The 21,279-nt window shown below is 40.2% G+C and overlaps 1 protein-coding gene across 3 annotated transcripts in view; it reads left to right on the forward strand.

Annotated features, from left to right (window-relative positions):
• LOC122553858 (Golgi-pH regulating cation channel-like) overlaps positions 1 to 16,684 on the forward strand; it is a 69,906-nt gene extending 53,222 nt beyond the window's left edge. For all 3 annotated transcript variants that reach the window (XM_043698299.2, XM_043698300.2, XM_043698301.2), the window contains exons 15-20: positions 2,383 to 2,486; positions 4,588 to 4,661; positions 4,973 to 5,034; positions 6,351 to 6,403; positions 11,248 to 11,278; positions 15,921 to 16,684. In XM_043698299.2, coding sequence (XP_043554234.1) covers positions 2,383 to 2,486; positions 4,588 to 4,661; positions 4,973 to 5,034; positions 6,351 to 6,403; positions 11,248 to 11,278; positions 15,921 to 15,962 — 366 coding nt within the window. In that variant the 3' untranslated portion in view covers positions 15,963 to 16,684. The remainder of the gene's footprint in view (positions 1 to 2,382; positions 2,487 to 4,587; positions 4,662 to 4,972; positions 5,035 to 6,350; positions 6,404 to 11,247; positions 11,279 to 15,920) is intronic.
• The last annotated feature ends 4,595 nt before the right edge of the window (positions 16,685 to 21,279 follow it).

Genomic DNA, 21,279 nt, shown 5'->3' on the forward strand with positions numbered 1-21,279 from the left:
CCTATTGTACTCCATGCTACTTTCTCCCCAACTCAACCCTCCTCTAGCTTATCTCTCCACACTTCAGGCTCTCTGCCTGTATTCCTGATGAAGGGCTTTTGCCCGAAACACCGATTTTGCTGCTCCTCGGAAGCTGCCTGAACTGCTGTGCTCTCCTAGCACCACTAATCCAGAATCTGGTTTCCAGCATCTGCAGTCATTGTTCTTACCTTCAACATATTGCCTAGCTATCACCATTGTTAACAGCTAACCCGAGAATGCAACTCTTTTTTAAAAAAAAGGTTTTGTGATTTACACATGAAAGAAGTGAAACTATCACTGTATTCTAACAGACAATAAATTTTTCAATGTATAATTTCAGTTACATCACATTGTAAATTTTTGCTATAAATTCTGTGTGTTAGGATTGAGCCCTCCACTACCACCTGATGAAGGAGCGTCGCTCCGAAAGCTAGTGTGCTTTCAATTAAACCTGTTGGACTATAACCTGGTGTTGTGTGATTTTTAACCATTCCTGTCAGCATTCCAGACCTTAACTACTCGCAGCAATGTCACCATTACATAACATAGGACGTGGAACCAAGTTAACATTGACGAGAGCTCGTGGATAATTGTACAGCATGTTTCACTGGCTATCACTGTTTGTAAAGGTTTTCTGAAATAAGACATAGGAGCAGAAATAGGCTATTCGGCCCACCAAGTATCTCTGCCATTGTGTGAAATAACGGCAAATCTGATAATCCTCAATTCCACATTCTTGCTCTTTCCCCAAACCCTGCATTTCCTTTTTGGATTAAAAATCTGTCTATCTCAGCCCTGAATATTCTTTTCAAACCAGCCTCAACAACCTTCTGCAATAAAGAATTCCACAAATTCACTCTTGAAAGTAGAAATTCTTCCTCCTCTCTCTCTTACTCTGGGATTACGCCCTTTAGTCCTAGACACACTCACAAGCGAAACAATCAATGTTCCCTCAACTGGAAGGCACCACGCACATTGATTGTCAAACTACTGCATGAATTCTGCCTCCTTATGCTGCCTGGTTTGCTGTGTTCTTCCAGCCTCCTGCTTGTATGTACCGACCACTTGTATTCATCTATTACTATGTCACCTCTGCCCCTCTCCCCAATCATAACCCTTCCACCCCCAATCCCCTTCATCTGCAGCTTCCCTTATCTCCACTTCCATTCCTAAAGAAGGGTTATACCCAAAACATCAACTTCTCCACCACCCGATATGGCCTGGCTTGCTGTGTTCTTCCAGCCTCCTGCTTTTCGACTCTGGAAAATATGTACCATGGACATCTCTGCAGAAGAAAAAGAAATTGGAGAAAACGTTGGAAAAAAACCTATGCATATCTACTCTGTTGAGCCCTTTAAGAATCTTTATGTTTAAATAAAGTCATATCTCATTCTTCTAAACTCCAATGACTACAAGCCTAATGTATTGATCCTCTCTTATAGGAAAATTCGTCCATATCCAGCATCAACCTAGAGTCTCCAGTGCCAGTATATTCGCCCCCCCCCCTTAAATAAAGGAATCAAAAGTGTTCATGGTATTTGAAGTGTAGTCTGACAATTGCCTTGTATAGTTTTAGCAAGACTGCCCTATTTTATTTTCCATTTCCTTCTCGTGTCTTTGCCTCTGTGTTACAGTTTCACAGTAAAGAGATGCCATTTGCTGTTACGGAAGTCAAAATATGGATGAAGTAGTTTCTCTGTGATGTAAAAGCACTATTCTATATGGTTCCAGCTGAATGAACATGAGATGGAGATTTTGATGTTTCTGGGCTAAATCAACTGGTTTCAGTCATTTGTGTCATAACTGGTTTCATAGTTCCTGTACTTAGGATGTTGGATGGGAGAGCATTTATCTGTAATCTCACTCCTGATGGCTACCTCATAGCCTATAAAGATACGAATCCAGGAAAGACAAAGATCATTTTGTCCATAAAACACTATGGATTCCATGTACACCAAGAACCGAATCATTGCAGTCACCTGAGAAAGGTTAAAAGTAACTCATGCCAATTTTAGACAAATCAGTGTTTTCATGCCAGCTACTAAAGGAAAGAAAGAAAGATTAAGGAGACTAAAATAACTTTTTTGTTAACCCAGTTATTGCAGACCCTCCTTTCTAGAAATTAACCTACACCCAAACTGTGATGTTGATGCTTGTGGCACTGTACCAGTACAGGGTGTAAGTGTGTGTGTGAGAAACCTTTGGGGTGGCTGCCTGTCATACCTGTGGAAATATGTCTGAGATGTTAGTAGGGACTACAGTACAATACTTAAATGAATACCATTCTTGAAGTGAGAAGAAACATTGAATGAAGTCATGTACAAGCAGCACTTTGATTCCTTTCTTCCATGTTTTATGCAGGACTGGAGAGAACGGTGGATAGATGATGCATTCTGGCGATTGCTGTTTTCCGTCATTCTACTGGTCATAATGATCTTGTGGAGACCTTCGGCAAACAATCAAAGGTCTTAGTGTAGTTTTTTGGCACAAATTTCTAAATGTTTTCACTCTCTTGTTTCAGTTGACAATTAATAGGGTGTTGATGAGAATGAAGAACATGTTTCACAGACTGAGTAGCCCATAAGTACTTTTAATTGGTAACACAGAGGCAAAGACATGAGAGGGTTAAATTTAACAAGTAGAATTATACCTCCTATTTCAATGCCTGGTAGATGGTTATAAAACAGCAAGGGTAAACCCTGCATAATACAAAGCAGAGGATCTGGGTTTCTCGCATGGGAGATCTCATTGCCCCAGAGAATTGCTGTTTTCAAACAGCACAAAAATGTACTGGAAGAACCTTGTTTTGGCCGCATCTCAATGTAGCTGTTCAGTATAATCACACCAGAGGGCTGAATGAAGTGAGTGATATGTGACCTATAAAGATAGAAGAGTATAAAGACTTGGCCTGGCCTGTCTCAAGGATACAGTTTCTCATATTTTACCAGTTCAAGCAAGAACATTAACTCAATTTACTCTCTCTTGTCTTACGCTACAACCATGCATTGAACACTCATTGCTTTCTCCCTACATCTCTCTTTGTCGAATATACAATGCTTATTGATCTTCATCCAGCAATCAAATTGCAGAATTGCTTGCATCACTGACCTAGTTCTCCCTTTGGAATCATCATATCTTTATAATGTTTTAACTTGGTGTTACTGAATCGATAATTTCTCATTCATCTTGTCTCCCTCCACTATTTCTAACAGTGGTATCCTGTAATTTGGGGCCTAAATCCTCTCTGAAGGTTTCTTGTTGATCATACTTACCTTTTGTTTGGTTGTTCTTTGATTGTCATTCTTCAGTGATCATATTGTTGGAAAAGTAGGAAAGATAAAACGAAAGCTTAGTAACAAATGGGAGTTCTGAGAAACTGCTCTGGATGTGTTTTGGGAATTGGTTTAGTAGTTGTATTGGATTCCTATACTAACATTTTGAGCTAACTAAGATTCCTCACAACTATTAAGTTTACCTCAAAACTAAAGCAAAATACAGAAGATGCTGGAAATCTAAAAATAATAATAGAAAATTACTGGATCACTGTTCAGCTCAGACTACATTTTTGGAGAGGAAATAGAGTTAGCTTCTTGGATTTACAACTGTTTTTCAGAATCTTGTACACCAGTATGATGACATCTTTTGGTTGTCTGTACACCTGAGGTGGCCAGATTTTGAGTTCATAGATTTAACAAGGTTATCATTTGCCAAGCAATAAACCTCTTTTGAGGAGCAGACTTAAGCTCCCAGTATAGATTGCTACCTAGATCTATGGTGCAAGGTTGGTCACATTTGCTTTTCCCTCTCTCATACAACAGTAAAGAAGGATTGGTAAGGTGAGCACTCAGGAAGGAAAAATAGCAGTAAAATTAACTGTTAACAATCAAAAAAGTTTTTTTAAATTTTGTAACAGTAAAGTATGGTGTTTTCAGCATCTTGTGCTATATAGCTCAAGAAATGGATTTCCCACAATTATCATGCATTTATTTAATGTGTACAGCATGTATGTGATTAATGAAATGTTGAATTGTAATGTTGTTGTTTGAATTTTTATTTTCATTTATGATAAATCATTACAGAAGCTTCATTTATTCATGCATAAATGAGAAAGTTTGGGGGTGGTTCTGAAGAAAATCTCTTACTTAGAAGTTTCTTTCAGTGGTAGAATTCCATTGAGTACTGTTGCAAGAGTACTTGCTAAAGAAGCGAGGAGGCAAATCTGTTTAATCTTTAGTTTTATGTATTAATTTATACATTTGATCCTTGTTATAAAAGTCACAACCTAAGCAGCTGGACAGTGAAGATAGATCTACTCTTCCAAGCTAATTAGTTCATGTGACATTAGTATGTGAACAGGAAAAATGTGTTTACTTATCAGCACAGATAAGTGATACATTATATCTCCACGAACTAATCACTAAAACACTTCGTCTTTAAGGAAATCTCTTATATTCTCAGTAAATATATACATCCATCCAATACCTACCTTTGCACAACATCATTTCCAATTCACTTGACAATTCCACACAAATTGGGGTAATGTTAAGAAAGCTATTTGTTTTGCAGGTTTGCTTTTTCCCCTCTGGCAGATGATGATTATGATGATGAACTAAAAGAACCAATGCTGAACGAAGCTTTTGGTGAGCAAAGTTGACCTACTTAGTAATCATAGTCTACAGTAGAATGTGTAATTAGGTAAACAAATGAAGAGTAAGAAATTGAGTAAATTAGAGCTTTGAATTTTTGCAAGGTTTCATAGATTCATTGGGAAATAAAAAATGCTGAGCACTTTTGTAGTTTATTGGATTAACTCGAAAATGGTTTGCAAGGTACATTATTAGACGAATATTATATTAAGAGGCCTCCAATAGGAAAATGAAATGGTAAAAGAAGTGATTCCATTTATTGAGAACAATTTATGGAAGTTATATCCCCATGTCTTTTTTTGCAGAGGGAATGAAGATGAGGGGCACAAAATCAGAGTCTAATGGCTCTGCAAAACTTAATAAAGTGGTAAGTAAGATGGCAAATAATGTTGATTTAAAGGTTAAGTATTGAGATATATATGGACTTAGAGCAAAGTAACGGAGAAATGTTTCATACAAATGCGCATGTACATCAATCTGCAAAACACTGAAGTCAATAATTATAAACAGGATATGTTCCTTTTATCCAACCCAAAAGATATATTTTCAGAGAAAAGGCAAATGCTAACATGTTTCATGGAAATTAAAGTGGATGGAGAGTCGAATCATTGAATACATTGTGGAGAGGTTGGCCTGCCCTAACAAGGATTCCCTTTAATTGCCTTCTAGTAAATCTTGCAAGACAACTAGTGACTATGAATGACAGATGTTGACAAGTGTTTAAGCTGCTGAGGCTGGACTTGGTGATATTCCCATTGTGATTGATATGCTGATTACTACGATCACTATTTAGAAAGTCACACGACAGAGAAATGGGCTGTTCAGTCCACCATGTCATCACTGACCAACAAACACCAAACCTGCATCTAGTCCATAGCCTACTATGTCTTGGCATTTTAAGTGCTCTCCTAGTTGCTTTTTCAAAGTTACAAGGGTACCTGCCTCCTCCACCCTCTCAGGCAGTGCATTCCATATTTCTCCCATCCTCTAAAGACAACATTTTTCCTCTGATCCCCTTTAAAACACTTACTCTTCACCTTAAACGTATGCACTCTAGTCTTAGACACGTCTACCACGGGGAAAAGTTTCTCACAATCTACCCTATCTATTGCCTCTTGTAATCTTGCAGAGCTCAGCGAGTTTTAAGAAGATTTGTAGCTCAGGTTGAGGTTTTGGATATACGTTTGCTCGCTGAGCTGCAAGGTTCATTTCCAGATGTTTTGTTACCCTACTAGGTAACATCTTCAGTGGGCCTCAGTCAAAGCAATGCTGAAAATTCCTGCTTTCTATTTATATGTTTGGGTTTCTTTGGGTTGGATCTATCAACAAACACATCAAGTTAGACCCTATCTACCACCCCCCGAGAAAAGGAACTGGAAGTGAGTTCACCACAGGAAATAACTTCACCATAGGAAATGATATCACCATGGCAAAATCAGTATGTTAAGGCATTGAATAACCTTAGAGATGACTAAAATGGTTGACAAATTAATTAGTTAATTTGTCATAGACTGCATCCACTGTTTGCTTTTATTATTGTTTGCTCTTTTCCTCACTATATATATCTCTGGTGTACTCTTTTATGTCTGGGTATGATAGTTTAAATACATTTGTCGCTATCATGAAGGATAACTTGTTTATAGTATAGCTTTCAATTCTTAAAACCCTTGCCATTTTTCACAGGATGAAGATCTGAAATGGGTTGAAGAGAATGTTCCTTCTTCCATGGCAGATGTGTAAGTGACTTTAATTAGTACAAACTTAATCGTTGTACAAGAAGCTTTCAAATGTATCCATCACTATTACTTCCATATATCAGCAGTTTTTAATGGTATTGGTATATTTCACATGGAGTAACACAGGTTAAGGACAGATGTATCCTTCCAAAAAGTTAGAAAGTAAAATGCAATTTCTTCAAAATTCTTTTTGTAAGTTATGAAAATCACAGAATTAATTTATAGCAATGGCAAGTATAGTGGAAATTCGATGGGTGGCGTCACTTAACTTGAATTCATAATTTGAGAGGAAAATAAAAATAAGAAAAGGTGATGAGCATATGGAAGTTGCGCTGAAATGATACCAAGCTTAATCTTAAAATCCTGTGGACTGATTGAAAAGGAATGTGGAAAGAGCTGAAAATACAAATAGAAGAGTTAATGTGAAAATTAAAACTTTGAATGTTCAAACCTTTTATGGTAACCTTCAACAACGACAGCGATGCAAGCGTTTCATTTTGAACTCTGAAGAGATAAACCTTGACTCCTAAAGGAGAAAATAGTGAAATGACGTAAAGTAGAGATAGCTGTTAATTGAACTTGCAAGAGCGATGAAGATGTTTTCTGTTAAAGACAAAAAAATTGCAGACGCTGGAATCCAAAATTGACAGGCAGGAGGCTGGAAGAACACAGCAAGCCAGACAGCATCAGGAGATGCAGAAGTCGATGGTTCGGGTCTAACCCTTCTTCAGCACTAGGGGTGGGTGTGGGGGGGAGCTGCAGATAAAGGGGATGGTGGGGGCAGAGTTGTGTAGTGAGGATGGGTGAAGATCGGTAGAGGTTACAACATGGTTGGTCATTGGGAGGAATGAATTCGGTTGGTGGCAGGGAGCAGTGGAAGGGAGGGGGAGGGGATGGGGATGGGAAGGGAGTCGAGGATGGGGAGGGAGGTTATTTGAAATTGGAGAACTCCATGTTGAGTCCACTGGGCGGTAGGGTGCCCAGTGGAAGATAAGGTCTTGTTCCACCGGTAGGAACTGTGGTTTGTTTTGGCAATGGATGAGGCCAAGGATGGATGTGTCAGAAAGGGAGTGTTTGGGGGAATTGAAATGGGCGGTGACTGGGAGATCCGGTCAGCCCCTGAGGAGCCAGCTGCAATGCTCGGTGAGTCGTTCCCGAAGTATGTTTTCGATCTTGCTGATGTAGAGAAGACCACATTGGGAGCACCTGATGCGGTAAACAAGGTTGGAAGAGATGTAGGTGATCCTCTCTCTCACCTGGAAGAACAGTCCTTCCAGATGAGACAGAGGGTCACCTATATCTCGTCCAACCTCATTTACTGCATCAGGTGCTCCCAATGTGGTCTTCTCTACATCAGCGAGATCGAACGCAAACTTAGGGAACAGCTCAGCAAGCATTGCAGCTGGCTCTGCAGGGGCTGACCAGACCTCCCAGTCACGCCTATATGAATTCCCCCAACCACTTCCTTTCCAACATGACCATCCTTGGCTGCCTCTATTGCCAAAACAAACCATATCTCTTTAAGGAAGAATACCTTGTCTTCCGCCTGAACACCCTACAGCCCGGAGGACTCAACATCGAATTCTCCAATTTCAAATAACCTCCCTCCCCACCCCCAACTTTCTTCCCAGCCCCTTCCCCTCCCTTCCACTGCACCCTTGCACCAACCAGATTCATTCTTCCCATTGACAGACCAGGTCGTACCCTCTACCTGTCTTCACCTATCCCCACTTCACCATCCTGCCCCACCTCTCTCTTTATCTGCACTCCCCCCACACCCACCCCCAGTCCTGAAGAAGGGTTACGCCCAAAATGTCAACCTCTGCACCTCCTGAAGCTGCCTGGCTTGCTGTGTTCTGCCAGCCTCCTGCCTGTCCTCTTTATTAAAGGTCGTAAAAAAACATTTTTTTAAATTGTTTTGAGGAAAGACCATCAAAGATGCATTTATAATCATACATTTAATTTTCTTTTAAGATTGTAACAGTGAATGATCAGCGGAAATGTAATTATGGCTGCCCAGTGACTCAAAGTTTGTTAATTCAGAGAAAACATGAGAAGATGGATGAAACGTCAGGATGAAGTGTTAATCACACCACAGTACAACATTATGGGCGGCATGGTGGCACAGTGGTTAGCACTGCTGCCTCACAGCGCCAGAGACCCGGGTTCAATTACCACCTCAGGCGACTGACTGTGTGGAGTTTGCACATTCTCCCCGTGTCTGCGTGGGTTTCCTCTGGGTGCTCCAGTTTCCTCCCACAGTCCAAAGATGTGCAGGTCAGGTGAATTGGCCATGCTAAATTGCCCATAGTGTTAGGTAAAGGGGTAAATGTAGGGGAATGGGTGGGTTGCGCTTCGGCGGGTCGGTGTGGACTTGTTGGGCCGAAGGGCCTGTTTCCACACTGTGTAATGTAATCTAATCTAATTACTTTCTCCTCTCTTTCAGAGTACAAAAAAAGTAATATCATACACTTATTTCCTAACTGCTAAAGAATTTAGTTTTTCATACAACTTGACAATTTTACAAGAAAAGTTTTTTTAATACAACTTTTTCCATTCTTCTAAGTATGATTCAGAATAAAGAATTGGGCAAACTCCCTTTTTTTAGAGAGAAATTATGGTTTTGTTTCTCTGCAGTATTCATCTGCAGTTCACCTCAAAACCCTTGTAATCTCATATAATTTTCTTTGGAATGTCTTATTAAACACTTTGGCCTGCTTCCTGAAATGGTCTACACTGTTTCTTATCACCTATGATACTTTTAAGTATGATACTATGAAGATTTGTTTTTATTTGGGCAACGACATGCATTTCTCTGAGGGAAAAAAAAGAGAATTTTATTCCAAGTCAATTTTTTTAAGTCTTGTAAGCAAAATTCTAAAATCCCAAATTTATCTAAAGAATAAGAAATTATAAACCCAGAAGTATAGACAGGACTTTGATATTACATCTGCTATTGAGGCACTGGGGGAGGATAGGGCAGCACGGCAACAAAGCTTTACAGTGAAGTAACCAGGGATGACTTGTTTCTTCCTCTGTCCTAACCTATTCTTTGGATTCAGATGGGGAAGGAGCACCATATTGCTCAGTGCTTCTAACTAGACTTATGGTTTGCTATTTCAAGGTGTTGACTAGCAGCATAAGATCCACACGATGTGAAAACCGGAAGTAAAAAGCAGGATTTTGCTGCTGGTTTTGCATTTGCTTTTGTCAGACAAAAAATGATTTTAACTATGGTCAATGTGAGGATACTATGGCTTTAAGAAATGTATTTTGTCTTGTTTTTTTTGAGAGAGAAGTTTTAAGGCAGAAGCGACAAGCAGTCTATTGAAAGCTCTTAAAGTAAACAGCTTGGGAGACCTTGGCATTTTATTTGAGGGGGATCTGTTTAAATATGTGTAAACATTGCCAAAGTTAAACTGGAAGGATATAGAAGCCTTTTTCATTTCATTTAAGAAAGTGGCTAAACAAATGAAGTGGTTAGTAACCATGTGGGTACTGTTTCAAAAAAGTTGGTCGGTAGTAAAGTACTTACTTCACTATCAGAGGAGGTATCTGGGGCATATAATGAGGTGAAAGTGCTGTCTTGAATGCACATGAGCTAATAACAAAGTTTTCAGACAACGTTTTAGGAATCTAAGAACCTGGTCAAATGTACATTGAATTTGAAAGGATCAAAGAAAGTAATTTTGATAGGTGGATAAAGGCATTGAAAATAGATCAAATATCGCGGAGAGACAATTATTTTAGAGGAGTTCAAAAATTCACTTCCTGAAGTCATGTTGAAGAGCAGAGAGTTAAGACTGCAAGATTAGCAGCAGAAATGGCAGATGTTTGAGTTAGTCCATAAATCAAAGTTTGGCTTCCAACATCAATTTAAGTTTATGACGGCTAGAAATTGAGGGAAAGAGAAATCCTTGCATGGAAAGGGAAAAAAGGAGATCTCATTTAAGATGAAGATAGTTTATCACAGGATAAAAAGAAAACCCATGAGAGAGAACAGAAGTTTTAAAAAAAAAAGCTCAGGTGTTTTTGCTGTAATAAAGTAGGCCACATGAAGTTGAAGTGTTGGTCGTTCAGTAAAAGCACTGGGGGGATGGATGTGGGAAAACAGGATGAGCCAGTGAGTTTTGTTGAAGTAGTCAAGGAAAGCTCAGCGGAAACTAATATGTTGCAAAAGAACATACAATGTGATCAGGGGTTGGTTGAGAAGAAAATGTCAGATCTTGAAAGAATTTATTTGTGACAGTAAGGTTTACTCATGTATGCCAGGAGGGGAGCAGACAAAGAAATTAAAATTTTGAGATATGCAGGAGCACATCAGTCATTGGTGAGAGATGGAATGTTACCAGAAAAGGTGATAACAAGTGGAATTCATGGTGGGAAGTGCAGTATTCCATTATATAAAGTGAGTTTGGAGAGTCTGGCGAAAAGTGAAGTGGTGGTCAGAAGAGAAAGATTTTTGGTTCCACTCATACAGTTTATCATTGGTAATGATATAGCTGGATCACAGATGGGAGTGATGCCTACTGTGGTTGAAAATCCAGTGGAAAGTCAGGCAACTGTGTTGTTACAGGAAGTATAGCCTGGGATTTTTCCTGACTGTGGTAACAAGATGACAAAGCCACAGTTTGAAGCTGGAGGACAAATCAAAGAATAAAGGTAAGGAAGTTGAAATTCGATTATCAGACTCTATGTTTGATCAAATGGTTGGAAACCAAAGGCAAAATACACCTCTTAGAGTCATAGTATCATCACATCTATTTCACACTGATATTGGCCACACTACCATGATTGTGGTGTACTCCTGTACTTTTCTTAACTCGCCTTTTATTTTTTTTCAGTGCACTTCCGGCACTTCTCGACTCCGATGAGGTAAGCAACAGATTTATGTAACATTTAATTGTAAAAGTGTTGACCCATAAACTTGAGGATGTTTGCTGGCATAAGAGGAATTGATGTGGCAAGAGTATGCATTGGTGCATGTAACATTGTCTACATTAAGTTAGCGAGTTTTGAGAAGATTTATAGCACAGGTTGAGGTTCTGGATGTAGGTTTGCTTGCAGAGCTGGAAGGTTCATTTTCAGACATTTTATCACTATACTAGTAACATCTTCAGTGAGCCTCCGAATGAAGCACTAATAGTGTAGCCTGCTTTCAATTTACATGTTTGGATTTCCTTGGGTTGGTGATGTCATTTCCTGTAGTGACATAATTTCCTATGGTGATGTCATTTCCTGTTCTTGCAAAAATACCTTTCAAGAATTGGAACAAATACTATATTTGACAAACAGGTAGAAAACTAGCCACCAGCATACATGAACATCAGCTAGCCACAAAAAGACATGACCCACTCTCACTAGTAACCTTTCATACTGATGAGGAAGGACACCACTTCAACTGGAACAACACATCCATCCTAGGACAAGCCAAGCAGAGACATGCACGACAATTCCTAGAACCATGGCATTCCAACTAGATCTCTTATCAACAAACATATTGACTTGGATCCCGTTTACCACCCACTGAGAAAAAGAACTGGAAGTGACCTCACTATAAGAAATGATGTCACCATAGGAAATGACATCACCAACCCAAGGGAACCCAAACATATAAATAGAAAGCAGGCTACATTCATTGGCTCGCTGAAGATGTTACCTAGTATGGTGACAAAATATCTGAAAACAAACCTTCCAGCTCAGCGAGCAAATCTACATCCAGTCTACATTAGGTTTCTGCACTGACTTAAACTCCCTTAAAGAAACATGCAAAAATCTCTCAAAAATAGAAAAAAACTGGAAGAGGATTTGATCCTGATCTTTGGTGATGTTTCATCACTGAGGGATTTGAGGCATATGTTCTTCAGTTTGTATCACATTCACATCCAAGTCAGGAAACTATGGTTTCAACTTTATTCTTTCATTTAAACTAACTGGCCCAATAGTGCACTGTTAAAGATCATCAATAATTGAAAATTAAATCATTCACTTTGGTGCAAAAGATCCCATGTCACTGCTCAATGAATAGTGTCCCACTTTCCCTTGTTAATCAAAATAATCAAAAACAGATTAGCTAAATTTAACTGTATGATAGACCATGCTTTGAGCTTCCCTTGCCTGAAAAATAACAACAGTGTGTACTAATAGTTACTTGATACAAAGGTAATATTGCCATAGTCTTACTAAACCATAAAGCTGCTCTCCTATTAGAGAGAGATGACTGGTGATGGTTTTACCTGAGGGTCATCATGCCACAGGCAAAAGGAGGGGTTGAGAAAGATAATCCTTTGTTGGTGTCACTCTGCAATCGCAAACCAGCCATCCAGCCAACCAAGTTAAACTGACCCCCTTTTACTTGATATAAATCTTATCAGGCAGTGATGCAATCAAAAATATGGATGCAAAGGAGGAAGAGCCACTGAATCAATGCTAGGAAAGCATTAGGCTAATATCAGTAGGAATGCAATCATTAACAGAATATGACATTCTAACCTGTAACAGGTTTTGAAATCTGGGGTAGACCCTGGCAATTCCTCCCCATGAATATCAACATTTATTGACACTGGAGGTACCTGGCATCCAGGTTTACATGTAGCTGAGCTCACTTTTAGAATCTAATTCAAATGTAATTGTCTGTCAGTGTTTGAAATAGTAGAGTTAGGAAACCTTTCAGTTGAAGTACCTAGTCCTGATGTAGGTCTGTGTCGAAGAGCGTGGTGCTGGAAAAGCACATCCGGTCAGGCAGCATCCGAGGAGCAGGGGAATTGACGTTTCAGGCATAAACCCTTCATCAGGAATGAAGCTTGTGGGCCAAGGGGGCTGAAAAATAGATTGGCGGGGGTAACTGGGAAAGTGATAGGTAGATGAAGGTGAGGGTGAAAGTGATAGGTCAGAGAGGAGGGTGAAGCAGATACGTGGGAAGGAAGATGGACAGGTAGGACCGTTCAAGCAGGCGGTACCAAGTTAGAAGTTGCGACTGGGATAACGTAGGGGGAGGGGAAATAGGGAAACTGGTGAAATCCACATTGATCCCATGTGCTTGGAGGGTGCCAAGGTGGAAGATGAGGCGATTTTCCTCCAGGCGTCGGATGGTTAGGGTTTGGCGATAGAGGAGGCCCAGGACCTGCATGTCCTTGGCGCAGTGGGAGGTGGAGTTGAAGTTTTCAGCCACAGGGTAGTGGAGTTGGTTAGTGTGGGTAGCCCAGAAATGTTCTCTGAAACGATCCTCAAGTTGGCGTCCTGTCTCCCCAATGTAGAGGAGACCACATTGGATGCAACAGATATAGTGGATGACGAATGTGGAAGTGAAGCTAAATTTCTGATGGATGTGGAAAGCTCCTTTGGGGCCTTGGACGGAGGTCAGGGGGACGTGTGGGCACAGGGTTTGTACTACTTGTGGCAGGGGAAGGTGCTGGGTGGGGAGGGTGGGTTGGTGATGGTGGGGGAGCGTCGACGTGACAAGGGAGTCACTGAGGGAATGGTCTCTCCGAAATGTAGATACAGGTGGCGAGGGAAATGTATCTCTGGTGGTGGGGTCTGTTTGTGGGTGGCAGAAATAGCAGAGGATGATGTGATGTATCCAGAGGTTGGAAGGTCTTGACCAGGGCAGTTCTGTCATGATGCGATTGGCGAGGTGGGGTTCAAGGGCAGAAGTGCAGGAAGTGGAGGAGATCTGCTGGAGAGCATCATTGACCATGTGGGAGGGGAAATTGCATTCTTTGAAGAAGGAGGCCATCCAGGATGTGCTGTGGTGGAATTGGTCCTCCTGGAAGCAGATGAGGTGGAGGAATTGGGAATAAGGATAACGTTTTTACAGGAGGCAGGGTGGGAGGAGGTGTAGTCCAGGTACCTGTGTGAGTCGGTGGATTTGTAGTGGATGTACATATTGAATTGGTCGCTGGAAATGGAGATGGAGAGGTCCAGGAAGGGGAGGGAGGTGTCTGAGGTGGTCCAGGTGAACTTGAAGTTGGGGTAGAAGATATTTGTGAAGTTGATGAATTGTTCAACCTCCTCATGGGACCACAAGGTAGTACTGATCCAGTCATCGATGTAGCAGAGGATGAGGTGGGGAATGGTGCCAGTGTAGCTGCCGAAGTTAGACTGTTCCAAATACCCAATAAAGAGGCAGGCATAGCTAGGACTTATGTGCGTGTCCATGGCTACCCCTTTGGTCTGGAGGAAGTGGGAGGATTGGAAGGAAAAATTATTGAGGGTGAGGACCAGTTCAGCCAGTTGGATGAAAGTGTCAGTGGAACGGTATTGGTTGGGTCAACGTGCGAGGAAGAAACTGAGGACTAGGAGACCTTCGTTATGGCGGATAGATGTGTACAGTTTCTCCTGATGTAGGTCTATGTCTTAAAAACATCAGGTGAAGATTTATTCAGTTGCATATTTTCAATTCTTCAAAGTTTGCTGTTCCTCTGGAAGCAAGATAATATTAAATCCTTATGGAAACTCAATTCAAACCACACTCGTACAAAGAAGTCCATTTCTGGATTGCACTGAAACAGCTGGTTTCTGCCAGAGCTTGATTTTGAATTTGGCCACAAAGGAGTGTAGGGAGCTTCAAGGTCGGAAAAAAATACCAATGAAGTTTCCATCCTGATTACATTCAGTGATCCCTGCATTTTATCTATGGACATCATAGGAGGATTGACTTCAGCTCACAAATAAAGATTGAAAACTTGTCAAGCTGTCAAATAGCTAATGAGATCTGTGTCTACCAAGTACTTGGAGAAGAGAAATGGAAATAAACTGAAGCGTTTCAAAATACATAATTCCATGAAAATGCAAAACTGTGGGTGTACCTATGCCCCTTGCACTGCAGTAGTTCAAAGCAACAACTTACCACTATCTGAATGAAAATTAGAGATGAGCAATAAATGTTGCCAAAGGCAGCGACACCCACGCTCTGAGTGAATAGGAAAAAAGTACTTAGAGATCCAAAATTCTAATTGTGTTATTCTAAGTAGTGGCATGGAGTGCAAAAGAACAGAAGTAATTATAAATTAATACAAAATACTGGCTAAACTACGCTCATAAAGAGTGGGGAGGGGTTGAGTGCCTGATGAGAGAGAAGAGGGGATTAAGGCATAGGATGGAAAAATGTGGATTCACTCAAATGATGATAAGGCACACTATTTGTGAAGCAATTGAAGATACGAGAATCATTACCACTTCAGTAGAAATGGTTCAGGAAATTTGAGTGATTTCTCTTAAGTATGAAGAATTCTGATTGAATACAAAAATAAGACAATCCTCTTGGTTAGAATCAATAACAAGTAAAGAGGTTAGAATAAATGTTTTAACATAATTGTTGGAACAGGGATTATTTTTATCACCCAAAGTTGAGAGTAATTTGAAATACAGATCTTAATTTAAAGATATTATGGCTATGGGGGATAAAATTGCAAAGTGTTTAATTGTGGATTACTCTACTAGAGAACCAGACCAGATGAGGTACATACTCGAAATTGCAGTTACGGAAAATTCTGCTAATGATTTCCTTGTTTTTCAGGAAATTATGACGACAAAATTTGAGATTTCAAAAATGGAGTAAAAATTACATGAACACAAAACATTGCACTTGTACTTGAAATAATAACTGTCGAGGAAAAGATGTCTTCAGACTGCACAAAGCACCAAAACTGTACAGTATCACATGACTTCACTGGGATTGGGTTGGCAGAGGTGTGTTTTATACATGGATAAAGTAAAATTCTGTTTATTTTAAATGACTAAATTATTTTGCTAGTGCTTGCCATAAGGTGTCTAGTTTGGGTAAAATTATGTTCTTTGTTCCAGTAAAATAGCTGGTCTGCTGCTATGCCTAAGCAAAAAGTGTTACAGAGAGGTCAAAGTTGCAAGTCAACACTACCCAGCTGATGTTATTTCTTACTTTCCAACTCCTCTTTGCCAAATGAAGTGAAAAATAGGGCTACCTCTGTACTCCGTGCCAGGTTTCTCACTAACATGCAGGCGTACACTGGAAATGTTGTATTACCACTAGTCCTGTGCAACTCCAGAGAATTATTTCCTGTTCCCAGGATACTTCTGGTGATAATTTGTGTATAATTCCAGGAAAGAGGTCAGTTTAGTACATTTGGATTTGAGGAGCTGACTGCCAGTAATGCTGGCAGATGGACTGTGCATTTAGCTTCAATTGGCAGAAAAATTAAGTCTGTAAATCTAGTGTTGGAGAAGTTTGCTAAAACTATCAAGGCAGCCTTGTTGTGATTATCTTGTTTTCAAATCAAATAAAATTGTATGGGTGAAATTCCACAGCTGTTTTGTGTTTTTTAAGGATTTATTTAAAATGAAAAGCCCTCCATGTACTATCCCTAATGTATTAGTCAATTCTGCTCAACTAAGAGAACAATGATTTATCTTTTGGAGTCCTTTTTGTTTTAATTTTTTTTTTAAAGTACGTCTTTTCATATAGTCAAAAAAGAAAAGAAAGTGAGGTTGAAGGCTGTTGCCAATCCTCTCAATAATCAACAGAAGTAGACATGAAAGCAAGAATAGAAGTTGGATGTTTAGCTCATAGGGACGAGCTTTTTCATATAATGTCCTTGGGAATGTTTTGTTTCTGTTAATCTGATCTCAACACTCAGGATTCAATCCACAGGACTGCATTACATCAGTTATTCCCATCATACCTTCATCATGCAGGTGCTTAGTTCTCATTCTTCCTGTTTGTTAACACACTAAACTATCGCAGTTGACATTTAAACTTATTTCCTATTTATCGCAAAGTCTGTTTACTAACTTTCTGGTATTGTTTTAGGCCTGAATTCTTAGTGATTCATTTTAAAGTACACTGCATACCTGGTCGGCAACAATATTTTACAACAGTTTAAATGGAAAACAAAATTTGATCTTTCAGTCGTACGTTTCATGGCTAAGATCAAACTTGTTCCACCTTGCCTTTCAGATAAACTACATAACGCTCTTGTGATGGTTCTGGTGGACCTTTTCTCTCTGTCATTTAATAAAGCCAGGAGCACCTAACAATAGACTCATAGAGCTATACAGAATGGAAACAGACCCTTCCGTCCTACTTGTCCATGACAACCAGATATCCTAATTTAATTCCATTTGCCAGAATTTGCCCCATATCCATCTCAACCCTTCCTATTCGTATACCCATCCAGATACCTTTCAACATTGTAATTGTACCAGCCTCGACTTCCTCTGGCACCTCATTCCATATACACACTACCCTGTGTGAAAAAAATGGCCCCTTGGGTAACTTTTAAATCTTTCCTCTCTCACCTTAAACCTATACCCTCTAGGTTTGCGTTTCACTAACTTGGGGGAAAGACCTTGGCTATTCACACCCTGTATACCCCTCATGATTTTATAAATTTCTATAAAGTCAACTCTCAGCCTCCAATGCCCTAGGGAACATAGCCCCAGCCTATTCAGGCTCTTCCAATATCTCAAGTCCTCCAAACCTGGCAATAACCTGTAAATCGTTTCTGAATCTATTCAAATTTCACAACATCCTTCCTATAGGAAGGAGACCAAAATTGGACACAATCTTCCATAAGTGGCTGAACCAATGTCCTATACAACCGTAACATGACTTCCCAACTCCTATACTCAATACACTGACCAATAAAGGCAAGTATACTTACTAAATGCCACCTTCACTATCCTGTTTACCCGCAACTCTATTTTCAAGGAACAATGAACCCGCACTCTAAGGTCTCTTTGTTTAGTAACACTCCACAGGACCTTACCATTAAGTGTATAAGTCCTGCCCTAATTTGCCTTTCCAAAATGCAGCACCTCCCGTTTATCTGAATTAAACTCCATCTGCCACTCCTCGGTCCATTGGCCCATCTGATCATTGTCCCATTGTACTCTAAGGTAACCTTCTTTGCTGTAACTACACCACCAATTTTGGTGCCGTCTGTAAACTTACTAACTGTACCTTTTCTTTTCACATACAAATCATTTGGATAAATGACAAAAAGCAGTAGACTCAGATCACTGCTGGTTACAAGCCTCCAGTCTGAAAAAAGCAAGCCTCTTTCCTATCTTCAAGCCAGTTCTGTATCCACATAGCTAGTTCTCACTGTACTCCATATGATCTAATCTTGCTAACCAGTCTATGATATGGAACCTTATCAAACTTCTTGCTACAGTCCATGTGAATCATGTCCACTGCTCTCCCACTGACACCTCAGTTACCTGCCCTGTCTTATTTCCCAATAGTAGATCACGTTTTGTACCTTCTTTAGTAGGTACATACACATGCTGAATCAGAAATGTTTCTTGTACACAGTTTACAAATTCCTTTCCATCCAAGCCCTTAACGGGATGGCAATCCCAGCCTATGTTTTTAAAAAGTTAAAAATCACACAACAACAGGTTATAGTCCAACAGGTTTACATGGAAATACTAGCTTTTGGGGCACTGCTCCTTCATCAGGTAGCTCGTGGCGCAGGATCATAATGTCATGCAACTGTTTGACTCATTCCTTTTCCCAACTGCAGCAGTCTCAGACTGATCTCTTCTCTGTTTTCCCAGCCCCACCTTAAGTCCTTCCAAGCAACTCTAGCACATCTCCCCACCAGTATATTAGTCTCCTTCCAATTCAGGTGCAATTCATTCTTCTTGTACAGGTCACTTCTCGCCCAGAAGATCCAAAAATGTGAATCCTTCTCCCTTGCACGAGCTCCTCAGCCAAGCATTCTTCTGCTCTATTCTCCTATCCCTACTCTCACTAGCCTGTGGCGGTGGGAGTAATCTAGAAAGGTGAAAGTGAGGACTGCAGATGCTGGAAATAAGAGTCAAGATTAGAGTAGTGCTGGAAAAGCACAGCAGGTCAGGCAGCACCTGAGGAACAGGAAAATCGACGTTTCGGGCAAAAGCCCTTCATCCTGATGAAGGGTTTTTGCCCGAAACGTCAATTTTCCTGCTCCTTGGATATTGCCCGACCTGCTGTAATCTAGAAAGCACTACCCTCACGGATCTAATTTTCAGCTTCTTGCCTAATTTCCTATATTCTCTCCTCAGCAGCTCATCCTTTTCATACCTATGTCATTAGTTCCAATGTGTTACGAGAACCTCCTGCTGGACCCTCTTCCCCTTTTAGAATATACTGCACCCTCTCCAAGATTTTCCTGATCCTGGCACCAGGGAGGTAACACACCATTCTGATGTTTCATTGTTGACTGCAGAAATGTCTGTGCCTCTGACTAGACAGTCCCCTATCACAATTGATCACTTGGAACCTGACATACCCCTCATTATATTAGAGCCAGTCTCAGTACCAGAAACTTGGCTGTCAGTGCTACATTCCCCTGAGAGTCCATCAACCCCTACATTTTCCAAATCAGCATACTTGTTTAAGATGGGGATAGCCACAAGTGAATCCTGCTTTCCTGCCTATCCCATCTACCTGTCCTGGAGGTAACCTATCTACCGGACTGTATCTGCGGTTTTTCTTCCTTCCTGAAACTGCCATCCCGTGCACCCCCTGGCTCTTGCAAATTCCTTATTGCCTCTAACTGCCGCTTAATTCTCCCTCACCTCTCACATCTGACAAGCACATCCTTGCACCCTAACAATCTTTAGACCCAGAAAATAGCAGTCTTACTGCTCTAGAATAAGGTAGTATCTATGTTTTATATTATGAAAGTTTAATCAAGAGACAGAACTCTCAGGTTACACTTTCAAAAACAAGCCACTTTGCTGCTCCCTTGCTGTGTGCTCCCTACACAGGTTTCTCCAAAGTCAGCTGTGAATTTTACTGTTTATTTTTCTTAGAATGAACTCCTATGTCCAGGGATATTTGAAACTAAATGTCGGAGACAGTCAACAGTTAAGGTTCATTGCTGGGTCACATAGCTGTGCAGGTTTACTTTTCTGTTTTTTCACCTCCGGTGTCCTATCTGCTTTATGTCTCACTTTTTAAAGTGCTATTGTTTTGATTTTTTTTTTGAAGTTTCAAAATACAACAGCTTATAAAACAGTAATTACTGCTCTAAAAATTCAAGGAAATCAGCTCCAACACTGAAAGTACTTCCAAAAAAGGAGCAGCTCTTCCAGCCACAACTGTTTCCCACCCTCCATCCTGGATTATCTGTTGGCTGACATCAGGTACCATCATAGATCTGACATGCTTTATAGTTCACGTGTCCCAGTTTTAAGCATTTGGCAATATGGGGGCTATACTTCATTTGTCATTTCGTACATTTCCACAGCATCATCTAATCTCTGGGAAGAACTCCATCTCTTTAATCTTCTGTTTAAAAACACGAATCTGTGAAATGTTGGTGCATCTCCAATATCCAAAACTGCTGTACTTTCGTTTTGCACTTATCTTACAAATATTTTTCTTTTGTGCCTGATGGAAAGGGTACAACGGTGAGTCTAACTTGCTTCTTTGCTATACTGTTTGAACTTGCCAACATCTCGTCGAGGTGTACTTTCCCCAAATGTATGCCACATTCTATTGCTGAGCTGTCAAATTCTCATCATTCCTATCTGCTTCGGTATTTCACATCTCTTTCTTTTTAATTTACTCCTTGGCTTGTAACCTCCATCTCTTCTATAATCATCTACAGGTTAAAACTGCCTATCTTCCAGTAATGGACTCTCAATCATATCTTAGTGATCTGACACATTCATTTTGATTATTTTTATGATTTTGCGCATTTATATGTTTATCAAGGGTTATACGCATTCCATTTTGATACCTACTATCAAGAATCCAGAAAAAAGAAATGCATATACAGAGCAAAGCTTCTCCTAATCTGGCCCAATAATTTACCTAACCCCTGACTGCAAGTACAACCATCACATATCAGGATGGCATACTTTTTTTTCCATTTCCTTGAATAATCAACTTGTTGCCTCTGAGT

The sequence above is a fragment of the Chiloscyllium plagiosum genome, unplaced genomic scaffold (genome assembly GCF_037043375.1).
Source record: "Chiloscyllium plagiosum isolate Xiang-an unplaced genomic scaffold, Cpla_swu_hap1 HiC_scaffold_8, whole genome shotgun sequence".
In the NCBI taxonomy this organism is placed as follows: domain Eukaryota; kingdom Metazoa; phylum Chordata; class Chondrichthyes; order Orectolobiformes; family Hemiscylliidae; genus Chiloscyllium; species Chiloscyllium plagiosum.